The sequence below is a fragment of the Rosa chinensis genome, chromosome 1 (assembly GCF_002994745.2).
Source record: "Rosa chinensis cultivar Old Blush chromosome 1, RchiOBHm-V2, whole genome shotgun sequence".
NCBI lineage: Eukaryota > Viridiplantae > Streptophyta > Magnoliopsida > Rosales > Rosaceae > Rosa > Rosa chinensis.
Window position 1 is genome coordinate 36,640,674 of NC_037088.1, and position 13,708 is coordinate 36,654,381.

At 38.5% G+C, this 13,708-nt stretch overlaps 2 protein-coding genes across 2 annotated transcripts; one reads left to right on the top strand and one right to left on the bottom strand.

Annotated features, from left to right (window-relative positions):
* Positions 1-1,385: 1,385 nt before the first annotated feature.
* Positions 1,386-6,004, top strand: LOC112182822 (probable dolichyl pyrophosphate Glc1Man9GlcNAc2 alpha-1,3-glucosyltransferase). The gene is made up of 4 exons (XM_024321369.2): positions 1,386-2,237; positions 3,497-3,703; positions 4,293-4,530; positions 5,405-6,004. The coding sequence occupies exons 1-4, from the start codon at positions 1,482-1,484 to the stop codon at positions 5,803-5,805; spliced, it is 1,602 nt and encodes a 533-aa protein (XP_024177137.1). The 5' UTR covers positions 1,386-1,481; the 3' UTR covers positions 5,806-6,004.
* A 2,465-nt stretch (positions 6,005-8,469) lies between these two features.
* LOC112181580 (metacaspase-1) lies at positions 8,470-10,909 on the bottom strand. The gene is made up of 5 exons (XM_024319960.2): positions 10,274-10,909; positions 9,382-9,712; positions 9,141-9,261; positions 8,847-9,041; positions 8,470-8,629 (listed from the first exon to the last, which is right to left on the bottom strand). The coding sequence occupies exons 1-5, from the start codon at positions 10,680-10,682 to the stop codon at positions 8,570-8,572; spliced, it is 1,116 nt and encodes a 371-aa protein (XP_024175728.1). The 5' UTR covers positions 10,683-10,909; the 3' UTR covers positions 8,470-8,569.
* Between the last annotated feature and the right edge of the window lie 2,799 nt (positions 10,910-13,708).

Consider the following 13,708-nt stretch of genomic DNA (forward strand, 5'->3'; position numbering starts at 1 on the left):
AACCGATCACACAGACAAATCGTCCGGATCTTTTGCCCTTGGTTTTAGGATTTTTCTCAAGACGACCTCCATTCGGGGCATTATTATAATTCTCTTCTGGAGTAGCCTTAGTTCCAACGAGTAGGGAATTGTAATTCTTCACGAGAATATTGAAGTGCTTTTCAGCAATGGACAGTGTTGAAATCGGCTGATGATGAAATCTCGTGATTCATCCAACTTATATATCAATGTGATATTGCTTAGCTATCATTATAGCAGAGGTAGGGAAGGTAGGAGAGTTTTCTCAATCAATTTCTCTTTTGATTAAATTTGATTACAAAATTGCATCAATGATCTTATGTGAAGGGCTTTCGAATTGTAATCAAGCACGGACTTAAAGTCAACGAAGCGGAGATTGTTTCACTTTTCATGGCGTTAGGGGAGTTAGGAGTCTTGGACATTCCCAAAGCACTCTTCAAGCACAACCTATAAATTTCTAGGGTTATTTTCAACCATATACTCGAGTAGTGTCCAATGGGCTGAAGTTGAGCTAGTATTTTGGAGCCTTAAATGCTTTCATGAAAATATATTAAATTTCTAAACGCAAAGCGCTACCAAGAAATTAATTTCCAAGAGTTTTGGATTAGACCGAAACAATGATGTTCTAATGGTCGATCATTTTTAATGTCTCTATGAACCTCTTGTTCATAGTGGCACCCCTACAGTTCGGCTTAATTATCCCACTTTATAAGAAAGGTGGGGAGGTAGAAGAAGTGATATTATAATCCCCGAATATAGAAAGTGGATATTAAATTGAAAGTAGCAACGTTTAATAAAAACTCACTTGGAATAAAGTTGCTTGATTAATTGCTTTTGAAAGGGTAGCTTGATGTAACAGTGCAGTAGCTTTCGGCGGTGGAGCAGCGGTGTACGGTGGTGCTGTGGTGGCACAAACGCTGACGCACAGTGGTAACGCTCACAGAGGGTATAAGTCGCAGTAGGGGTTCTAGAATTTTTCTAGGATTTTGGTTATTTGATTCAGGATTAGAACTTCTTGTTGATAACATGTTGTAGAACAATTGCAAAGAGAAGAGAGATTCAAGATAAGTTGTATTGTTGTATTCCATTATATTTCAATATTGTTCTGACGGTATAAAGAGACTGACTGATTCACCGGTATCCACTCCGTAGACCTGTACATGAAAGAAGTAGGTCAGAAGAGAGACTAGGGGGTGCACCGGAACCAGAGACTTCGATGGTTGGTGAATTTGGGATTACGAGTTTCACTCTGTTAGACTGTGCGTCCATCAGTCCATGACGTTAAATTTGGGGTATGTTCTAGTGTCAATAACCATAGGATAAGTTAATACACACAGTAAAATCTTTAAATGAATAATTTTAGAACTAGGGAAAATTATTACTTTAAAAGTTATTGTATGGCACCGTGGGGAAAATTGGTCCTGAATTGAAATCTCTGGTTCCCCTTGAGATTTTCCAAGTCCATGGAATCACAAAGCACCCAGAAGCTGAAAAACCCTCCAAAACCCCACAATCCCATCTCCGAGCTATGGTGGTTCTTCGCCGCAGCCACCTGCGTAAAGCTGCTTCTGATACCAGCCTACAGGAGCACAGACTTCGAGGTCCATCGCCATTGGCTTGCCATAACTCACTCTCTTCCTCTCTCTCAATGGTACTTGGACGAGACCAGCCCTTGGACTTTGGACTACCCTCCATTCTTTGCCTACTTCGAGCGCTTCCTCTCCATTTTCGCAAACCTCATTGACCCACAAATGGTCCACCTCCAGAATGGCCTCAACTACAGCTCAGACACTGTGGTTTACTTTCAAAGAGTTTCGGTTTGTGTTTCGGATTTGTGTCTTTTGTATGGGGTTTATAGGTTGACTAGGAATTTGGATCCGGTGAGGCGAAAATTGATCTGGGTTTTGGTTGTTTGGTCTCCGATGCTTGTGGTCGTGGACCATTTGCATTTTCAGTACAATGGGTTTTTGCTTGGGGTTTTGCTGATTTCGCTTTCGTATTTGGAGGAAGGGAGGGACTTGATGGGTGGGCTTGTCTTTGCTGTTTTGTTGTGTTTCAAGCATTTGTTCGCGGTGGCGGCGCCGGTTTATTTTGTGTACCTGTTGAGGCATTATTGCTGGAAAGGATTGGTGAGGGGTTTTGGGCGTCTTTTGATTTTGGGGACTCTGGTTGTGGCTGTTTTTGCAGTGGCGTATGGCCCATTTGTCTATCATGGGCAGGTAATCTCTCTGGCTATGGTATTTTGTTTTGAAGATAGTTGTTGGTGTTTGACTTCGATTTGTTTCTGGTTGATCAGATAGACTACTGTCTTTCCTTTGTTAACGTAGTTTGTCTATGTCCATATTTTTCGTATTAGCATTGTAAAGGCATTGAGTCCTAACAAATAGTTCAAAAGTTTACAGTCACTTGTTGTCCAAAAAATGTCATTTAGAGAGTCAGATACTCCGTTTAAAATAGTGACTTGAAGAGGAGTAATGTCAGAAAACACACGCATTGCTGTTTGAAGAGGAAGGGTGGATTCTTTCTGCAATGAGAAAGCATATTAAATGTCCGAGATGAGCAGCTTGATAAGACTGTTAAGTAGTTGGCTGCTGGCTTGGCAAGTTAGAATCTTCAAATGGTTCAGGAGATTGTGAGCCACCTCCGTTTGACCTAGAACTTGGTTTCGTCGGTGATTTTTTAGTTGAGTAGATAAACTGTAATGATGGAATGTGAGCTACTATATTAGCAATCAAGCAACAGGAAACTAACTTTTATTCTTTTCTTTTTGAGAGTGGGTTTGAGTCGCTTAGATTATATCACAAAAATGATGTTAAGGCAAAGACAATCTTGCAATGGGCTTTCTTGGTTTTTTGGTACCTCAAATACATTATGTTTCTTTAGAGTTCATGACTGAATTCTTCAATAGAAAATTTATGCATCATGCATTATAGATCCATGATTTACAGTCTATTCCTTATTTCTGGTATAGTTGCTTCTGTGATAGTCTTCTCAAATACTATACCACTAAAAGCTAGTGTAACTTTTTCTATGAGCATGTTGGCTGCGTATATCCTTCTGTTGACATTTCTATGTGATAGGTTAGAATGCATGCTGTAGTAGAAAAGGCCTTATAAATCCTCCCATCCCCCTCCCTCTTTCCCTACTTTTCTTGAATTACCCTTTGTTCCATGTTATGAAGTATATAGAATTAGAAAGGAGCAGGCTGAACACTGAAACATCTGCTGTGAAAATCCTTGCCTCAGATCGTTGACGAAAGATTAACTTTGGTTACACAGATATTCCACGCATTCTACAATAACTCATATTTAACAAAATGAAGCAACTACTGAATAAATAAGCTAGATCAATATAGCTGTTTATTAGTGTTGCTCCCTGGTCTTTTAATAATATGGCATTTGGAACAGGCCACTTGCATCTTCAGCAAATCATCTTATATTCAGGCATAATGAATTGATTATTCAACATTATCTTGCAGATAAAACAAGTCATCCACCGCATGTTTCCTTTTGGTAGGGGACTTTGTCATGCATATTGGGCACCAAATTTTTGGGTGTTTTATATCTTACTGGATAAAGTTATAGCTTTCTTGCTTGGAAGACTTGGATTTAAAATTCAGGCACCAGCAGCTTCATTTACTGGCGGACTAGTTGGTGATTCGTCCCCTTTTGCTGTATTGCCTCAGGTAGTTCTCAATCTTAAACCCAAAGGGAGTATATATATATATTAACATGTTAATATTTTATGTAACATGATTCTGTAGTTTATTAAAAAAGAAAAAGTGTTTGTTTGGATGCTACTGCTTGTTTGATGGTGCACAAGATCAGCCTCAGTCCAACTGCACTGTGTCTTGATTGTGGTTTTACCACAACATTATGATCTAGTAGGTGACTGCTTGTACTTACAATTATGTGGTAGGTATGGGATTTGAGGCTGGTTTGGTTCTTGCAGTAGATCTACCAGAGCTATTGATTAGTTAAGAATGCCCAACTCAATTGGGTGGCACTGTTTATCTAAATCGCCACCAATCACCCTGAGTCTAATGCAGGGTGTCATTTTCGAGTTTAAGCTTGAACATATGACTGAAAGGTAGGATGTATGCTTTCTAACCCCCTGTTTCTAAGTGGAGTGATGTTAATTAGAAGTTGGATGTTTCCATTTATGGTACAACAGACTAGGTTAATTCTCTTGATAAATACAGTTTTTGATTTCTTTAGTTTCATCTTTTTTAATGTTTGTTGGACCTAATTGTACTTTAATTGATGAAATGATAGATTACACCGGCGATAACCTTTATCATGGTTCTGCTTGCATTATCTCCTTGTCTCATCAAGGCATGGAGAGATCCAAGACCAATGATGATTACAAGATGGGTAGCCTATGCTTACACATGTGGTTTTTTGTTTGGGTGGCACGTTCATGAGAAGGCATCACTCCACTTTGTCATCCCCCTTGCTATTGTTGCAGTACAGAATTTGGATACTGCGAGGCATTACTTCTTTCTATCAATTGGTATGATTCTACCTCCATTGTCATTTATTCACAGAGCAACTAAGTGGTTGTCTAGAGGGGATTTTCTTTTCTGTGAGGGGTAATATGTGTGGGATACATTTTGAGCTTGTGTCTTATTTTTTTTTTCTCCCCTGTTCACCCCCCTTTTCTTATGCCTGCGTTTTTCTTTTCTCAGATTTCCAATTTTATTTATCTTTGTTTTACTTAATCTGTGTATTTCTCACCTCTCAGGTTTGCATTGTGCTTCTGTTAGACTAGATTTTGCAACTGATATGTATCCTAGATGACCTAGACTTAAGAGGTCAGAAGTTTAAGCCAGCTGAAGACTTTGTTAAAGAAAATTCTTTTCCATTCTTTCAGCATTGGATATTTGTAGCTATTGTCAGCACTAAATTTTTCCCTCAGAAATACAGCAGATGTGCAACATCAGTTTTGAGCGCAAAAAGACTACTCGAGATTGAATCTTATTATACATATAAAACTTGTTTGGGTTCCATTTGGGATCCACTAGGAAACCTTGTTTCAATGTTTTTTTAGGTCTCAATTCAAAGATCATCACTGCTAGGATCAAATAAATAGACCTATGAGTCCAGTATTAATGTTTTATTATCATATTGATAATTCCCATTTATTAATGTATGGTTTTTGATTCAGCTGAATTTTTGTAAATATGATCTTTAAATCGAAACCTTAAAAACTGAAATGGAATGGATGCTATAATGAAGACCTCATATGGGATATCTCAAATAGAACCAAAGAAAAATGCATTAATTTATGTGGTATATATATATTTCCCCCTTTTATCTGTATTCTTGATTCTTAATTTCCTTATACACATTGTACTAACGTATTGTATACCATGTTTGTTGTGCAGTGTCATGCTATTCACTGTTCCCGCTTCTATTTGAATCCCAGGAATATCCAATAAAGGTGCTGTTGTTATTACTACACTCCATGCTAATGTGGTTGGGTTTCTCTGCACAATTTACTAAGGATAAAACACTGGAAATGGCACCATCTGGAAAGAACAAAGATAGTCATTTGGGATTAAACAGATCCGTTACAGCTGCCCAGAAAGGAGGCTTTGATATTGGGTGGGTGGTCTGGAGCTATCTGGTTGGTCTGTTGCTTGTTGAGATTTGGGGCCAGTTTCTGCATCCTATTTTTCTTGGTGCTGAGCTTCCTTTTTTACCCCTTATGCTGATCTCTGTATACTGTTCAGTAGGGGTCATGTACTCTTTCCTTTGGCAGTTAAAACATATCCTTGTTTCATAATTTTTCAGGTTTTTACCTAATCCCCTTCATAGTAGTCTGAAGTGAACTTTGCGTTAATCGTCGACATTGTTCTCTATCTTTGACCGGAGTTTGTGAAAGTACTGCATATCTATAGGTACAGAAATACACGTGTATACCCTGACAAATTGTAAGGTACTCTGACTGGATAGTTGTGGCAACATATTCATTTATGATTTCACTTGCTGATATTCTTATTTGACTGTTTCACAACATAATCCCCCAGATTTTTTAACACGAGAATTATATTTACATCGATGATCTATTCATGGTGAGCTTTTGGTGCTACTGACTTAGTATGGTAGAAATTCTTTTGATACATACATATGAAAGAGTCTGTAATGATGATCTATTCATGGTGAGCTTTTGGTGCTACTGACTTAGTATGGTAGAAATTCTTTTGATACATACATATGAAAGAGTGTAATGATGACCTTTAAAATAAAGACTTTATGAGGATTTTTGAATCAACAGCTGTGAGATTCACTTTTTGATAATATTTTCGATAAATCAACGGTTAGATGTTTAGATATGTTGTAGATAATTTTTGAAAATTTTCTTCTAAATTACTAATCATTAAGAAGTAAGAATATTTCACCAACCAAAACCCTCTCTCTCTCTCTCTCTCTCCCCGACCCTGTGAGACTGGAGCAACCCCCTCTCTCAGCGACCATGTTGTGCTGTGCCACCGCCCTCTTGACCCGACCCACATCCTCACTCTGGGCAGCCCGAGCCTTCTCCACTGATGTCGCCGAAACTCTCGTAGGCAACCCTGCTTTCAACGAGGCCTGGAAGAAGGTCGTCCCTCACATCAAGCCCCACAAGACTCCTTTGACCGTCATGAAGCCCAGCCCCACCCCCCCCCCCCCCCCCCCCCCCCCCCCCCCCAATCCTCGATCCCCACTAAGCTCACCGTCAACTTTGTGCTCCTTACGCATCTGAGCTCTTGGCCAAAGAGGTCAGTTTCGAAGCGATTTGTTCTTAGTTTGTGGGAATTTATAATATGTTCTTCTTAGTTTGGTTTTGTATGGGACTCCATAGATTAGTTTCAAAATCAATCGCATATAAGCAAACCACTCCATTATGATTTAATTTTGATCATAAAAACCTGTATCTCTGAAAAATTGGCAAATGTATCGGCACAGAAGAGTGACAAGAACTTTGTATCCATCCTACGCCCTAGTTTGGATAAGCAAATGATCATGAGTACTTTTCATGGAAGTCCTTTCTAGATGGACATTAATGAAAAGAACTTTGTATCCATCCTACGCTCCCTAGTTTGGATAAGCAAACGATCATGAGTACTTTTCATGGAAGTCCTTTCTAGGTGGACATTAATGAAATCTGGGGTACTAATCAGAGTCTTCGAATATCTGCAAACACATCTGAACTTTAATAGAGATTTCATAGGTAATCTTGCAAGGATTTCAAACAAGATTTCTTGAGGTATGCCTATGAACACTAAAGCATCTCTTCATCGTTACATTTTGTTTTGGCGGGTCAACATGTTCAAATCAAAATTGCATACAGAACTCAGCTGATTGATTTCATAGGCAGAAACCCACTTCAACAAAAGCTCAAGAAACACAAAGAACTGGTAGTCTGCTACTAAGAAACAAAATCAGATATCTGAGATATGAAGCCTACCTCATTTGTTCCCGTATTAAAGAGCCATTGACGCCTCTCAATCAATGAGCTCGAGTCCATCGACGAAGACGAATAAGACCAATTTACTCGTTTTGTGAATAGTTCTCTGGTATTTAACAATAGCAAGATTGCAGTTTTGGTTTGCACACCAGGTGTTTAAAGAAATGACTCTCAGAGAGAGAGAGAGAGAGAGTCGTTTCTTTATGAAAAGTATTTGTCCATTGAAGACGGGTCTGCCATATTCTGTCCATCGAACTTTAAATACATAATGGTTTGTGTCCCCGAATTTTTTATTTGATCATATGTGCCCTTGTACACTCTAATTTAATCAATCATAGCCAACTCTCATCTAATCCATCAATTTTTTAACAAAATTGTTAACATGACGAGCTCGTCAAACCAATACCATGGGATCAAGTAGAAAAGCTTGACGAGCAGTTTATATTATTACGATCAAGTAGAAATCACACACTTTTTATGATATTCAATTTTCAACATCATTTGTGAAACTTGGCCAGGCAAGATTTGCAGGCACATTAGAAACTTCAATGTAATCTAAAGTTCTCAAAGCGTCAAAGCGATATGAACCACATCGATAATCTAGACTATTGGTCCATTGAGGCATTGAACTGAAAAGACTCAATAGAGAGACACGAAACATGAGCAAATTTCGGTAAAACTAGATCATTGGACTTGGCCCAACTAGAGAATAAAAGTGTGAAATGAGTTCAAGGAATCATTCATTTTATAAGTAAACACATTGTAATTTCCGTTTTTATGGATTTTCAGGCATAAAAGCTCTTCTTTGTATGTTCCTCGTCAGCTATCATTTTGTTAAGACCAGAAAAGTTACAAGTAACAAGGTACTTATTCACAATTTCATACACTGGGGATTTCAGATGCATATCCGGTTTCAACACAAACATCTTAGGAACAGAGGACATTTATACCAAAGGAAGGGAGCAGTACAGACAAGAGTAATCCTATCGATAGCAAACATAAATTTATTACTCACCAAGTAGTTTCACAATTATTTAAAGCCTAAAATACATTGAGAGATATAATCATGAAGTGTTGATCTGTGTTAACAGATAAAAGATCATAGGGCAAAAGGTTTCGTGTACACATCGAACAGCTCGCAGCCAGTTAATTGAGGCTTCTGTAACAAGCAAAACAAAATGATGCATCAATGACAAGAAATTGCAATTGTTAAGGAAAAATAAGTATATGAGAATTTAAATTTAACCGGATGCTTTATAAACTAATGAGACTCATTTGCAGATGAAGCTTGTTTTATATAGAAAGCCCATAGTGATGTAACGACGACTATCATTAAACTTCAATACCAATACAAAGAATGTTGTGCAAGCCAATACCTGTCTTAGCCTACCACCACCAACACTTCCGCCTGTTAGAAGCATGCCGGCAAGAGATGTACCACCACCACCACCACCAGAACCCATACTTCGAATGGTATTACTCATAGATATGAGTAAGCTCCCATATGTGGCTGCCTGTCCACGCTCGATTGCTTGGATGAAAGAGAAAGTCATGGCACCTGTTGATGTGATCTTGGATAACCCCAAAAAGCATTAATCAGATGTTGCGGAAATTGAAGCTATAAACATTAGTGAACTCGAGACATTTTTTTTTGTTGTTGTCAAACTTACTGATGTCTCTGCAGAGGTTTGATGGTCATCACAACCGCTGATAGATATAACTTGTCCACCACTTGTTCCTTTCCATACGCCTGATGGAGGTCGATGATCCTCCCATACATATTTTCCACCCCTAAATTAACAATGGATATCCACATATAGAAATCTTATTTTAGACAAGCACTATTCAAGTAGGTAGACATACAAAGCGAAGCAAGAAATGCATAACTTCATATTACACCCGGCCACTAACCTGTCCATTCTGCAAAGGCATGGCAAATCCAGTATGGTGCCACTATGACAAGAATCTATAATTGCATGAAGCTTGACCCCATGGGGAATGGGCCTAACAATTGCTGCATTTATCTCATCATCAACAATCATACCCTGGGTTTCAAAGTCAAGGGGACAAAGGGTTTCATCATATCCATCAACTTCATCACCATCATAATTCCTCTGCCGTGAACCATGACCGGAGAAGTAAAACAGAAGGGAGTCCCCCGATTGACATCCTTGTACAAGCCAACATAATGCCCTTCTAATGTTGTTTTTATATGGAATCTTATGTGGGTGAGTTTCTTCTTCTGCGGTACAAAATATGTAAAGAATTAACAGTATAAATGTTAGAAAATAAGAATACAACCATGCAATTTGCCAAAGGCTATTACTTTGCTTCATATTTGCCAAATGATTCCCATCAAGACAAATATGCAAGCATTTTTTTTTTGAGATGGCCGGATATATAATTTTTCTGTGTCATTTGGTTACCAGAAAAGGATGATTTCATGCTAGAAGGGGAAAGGTTATTAGGAAGCTTCTCCGTTTCCTAATTAGCTACATTTAGGCACTGGTAATTAGCTTACCAAATATGATGAAAATCACCCAAATATTCATCATACTACTACGTACTATTATCTTCTCCGATAACTAAACCATTAGCTTTCCTATATACAACATCTACTTAACAAGATATCCAACTGCATTTCCCATCTAAATTAACTGTCTCCTCATAAAAACTACCCTAAAGCTTCGAACACCTCCATTTCTCAAGTCTGAGCCTTTATATGGTCTAAAGAGTCCAATATAACACTTAAATGTAAAATTATATATAACAAGCACTATTCATGAACATGATCGATCCATACCAGTGAGCATGAGAATGGAATCTTCTGGAAACTTGAACTTGGTGATGAGGAGATACCGCATGCATTTGGCGTCATTGATGCAACAATTGAGCTCATCCCTCGAGTTTCTATACGATATCCCGCAGATGACCGCCTTCTTCCGCCCATGCACGTTCGGCGGAGGTCCTGGTGATGTATGGGGGAAGCAGGCATGTGGTGGTGGGTTTATAAGGGCATAGTAGGGTACGGCACTATGGGGGGAGCGGGGGAAGCCCGGAGAGGCGACGCGGGTACTGGCATAGCAGCGGCCGCAGCGGACGGATGTGCCGACGATGTATATCGGACTCACAGAAGGCAGCTGGATTTGGGTTTGGCAATAGCAACAGTCGACCACTAGAAGTCGTTGGCCTCCATAATTGCTCATCATCATGGAATCTGGAGGAGAAGTGCATGTATGAGTTGAAGGGGAGTGAATTTAAGGAGTTTTGAGACGAACAGAGAGAGATGGCTCCTGGGGACATGCATGAACTGGTGCATGTGGTGCTGGGAATCAAATTCTTCTATATAATGAAACTGACAACAACTGCGATGCGGGGCTGTATCTATTAAAGCTCAATCTTTGGTTTACATATTGCGTCCAAAATCGTTGGATCTTATGAAATTCTTTAAGGGTAAGGTGTTTTGCCCGACCAAGCTCCATTACAAGGCATAGAATATGATATCTATAGTTGTCTACAGCCTACTGTGAAGCTCAATGTTTTTATTTTTCACGTGCCTAAATGATTACTTTTCAATGAAATTGTTTTGTATTTGCAAGCTGCCGAACAAACTGACAAGTGTCCTCGTTGAAAAAACAGGTTTAATTAATCAACTTGTTTGTGAGTAGAGGTGGCAAACGGGCCGGGCTGGCCGGCCCGACCCATTTTAAGCGGGCCTAGTAGTGCTTCGTGCTTCGTGCCGTGCTTGAGCCGGCCCATTTATTATCGTGCCGGGCTCGTGCCGGCCCATTTACTTAAACATTAAGCCCGGCCCGGCCCATGGCCCGAGCCCATATCGTGTCGGGCCGTGCTCGTACCGAGTCAATAACGGGCCGTGCTCGTACCTACCCACTATAAAGCACGAATTTAAAATCTTAATTTGAACAAATAAAAATTCATTTTATTTAACTATTTAGAAAATTAAAATAAATTAAGTTCTACAACGTTGTTCTTAATCATAGCCTTTTAAGATTAGATTTCTAATAACTTTTTATATTTCACTATAAGAAAGAAAGGAAAAAAAAAACTCAAAATATATTGTTTTAGTATATTATTGTGAGATTAATCTTTATTAATATAATGAAGATTTAGTATTAATCTTTATTAATATAATGAAGATTTAGTATCTATTATTCTTTCCTTCATTCTATAGTTGTATTATTATGAGATTAGTCTTTATTAATAAACATATATTTAATATTTAGAAAAAATACTTATGTCAAAACAAGGATATAATGTTTTGTTTTATTATTTTGACAATATAAAAGAAAGTATTGGTGGAATTGTCATGAGATTTTAGATAAAAATGTCTCATATTCAAATCTCATCATTGTAGTTTTTTAATATATATTTTTTTTAAAATGAAATTTTGTGTTTGTAACGGGCCGGCCCACAATATGTCGTGCTCGGGCCGTGCCGGGCCCATTACGGGCTAGGGCCGGGCCGGGCCAATGGGCCAATATTCTTAGGCCCAGCCCGACCCGTTATTCTAACGTGCTCGGGTCGTGCCGGGCCACTAACGGGCTTGGGCGGTGCCGGGCCGCTTTTAATCGTGCCGAGCCCGTGCCGTGCTCGTGCTTTGTGGCCCGTTTGCCACCTCTATTTGTGAGCCTACTAAAGCACTAGAATCTTAATTAACCTATCCCTCATAACAGTAAAATTAGTCGCCTAGAGACCTCAATTGATGTAAAACTAGAGAAACTAGAATCAAGAGACAAATGGCAAAAGTCAATTTAATAGGCAAATAAAACTAAGGGAGGATCAGGATAGTTTTATGGCTCTTAAGTTGGATTTCAGCAAAGCTTATGATCGTATAGAGTGGGCCTTCTTGCTCAAAGTACGTACTGGTAAGATTTGGCATTGCACAAGAGTGGATTGATGTTGTTTTGCAATATGTTAATTCTGTTAGATACTCCTTTTTGTTTGGTGGCAATCTGAGAGGATATGTGCGTTATTCCTTGTAGAGGCCTACGATAAGGTGATCCACTGTCACCATATCTATTCCTGCTAGGGCTGAAGGTTTTTGTGCTTTACTTAAGCAGAAGCAGAGGTTGGATTTATTACCTAGAATTGTAATCTGTCAAGGAGCTCCTTTTGTTAAACAATTGTTGTTTACAGACGGCAGCATGCTTTATGCTCAAGCTTCTGTCCTGCAGCTTGTTTTCAAATCCATAATGTCATTGAAATTTATGGGAGAGCTTCTGGTCAAGTTGTGAATTTCCACAAGAGCTCTTTTTGTTTTGCGTTAGAATGTTTGTGACGCTAAACAGCTTGTGGTGACTAACTTATTAGGTGTGATCGTGTGACTAACTTATTAGGTGTTGAGATAGTGGGTTCACATGAGCATTACTTGGGATTGCCGATGTTTGTGGGTCGGAAAAACACTGCCACTTTTGAATACATCAAGGAAAGGTTGATTGAAAAAATGAAGCACTGGCAAGGCAAATTGCTTAGTGGTGCAGGTAAGGATATTTTGATCACATGTGATATTAGATGAGTATATAAATTTTCTCTCTGTTTTTTTTTTTTTTTTTTAACATTCTCTTCAATATATGTATATAAAGGGAACATTTGGCCATTTTCTTGGTTTCAAATATGTTTTTTTATATTTTTTATTCTCAAAATTTTTTTTTTTTTTTTTTGGGACATATGTTCTTAAATATATATGTACGTCTTTCTTATGTAAATATGTACCTAAGCCCACAAGAGTAATATAAATTGCAAAATAAAAAGAATGCACAAAAGAAAAAAAAAGTTGAGAAACTAAAATTAATTACTTAATTAAATGCATGTGAAATTAAATAAGGGTAAAGAGGGAAGTGAAAACTTGTCTTTTAATTATATTAATTATTTGAATTTTTATCTTAGTAGAATACACATGGCATGCAATGAATAATGAAGGTAGAAAGGAAAAGGTTGGAGGGGAAGGTTGCTAACATTCCTCCTCTGCACAATTTACTAAGGATAAAACATTGGAAATGGCACCATTAGGAAAGAAAAAAGATCGTCATTTGGGATTATACACAGGGGCGGAGCCACATGGGGATCCAGTGGGTCCCGTGCCCCACTGACTTTTATATTTTTTTTGAATTTTTGTATATGAAAATCAGAATAAGTAGCTGAGAGTTTGTTAGCTACACAACAAGCCAACTTGGTGTAGTGGCAAGGTGTGCGGTAATTGTTCAATTGTCCCAGGTTC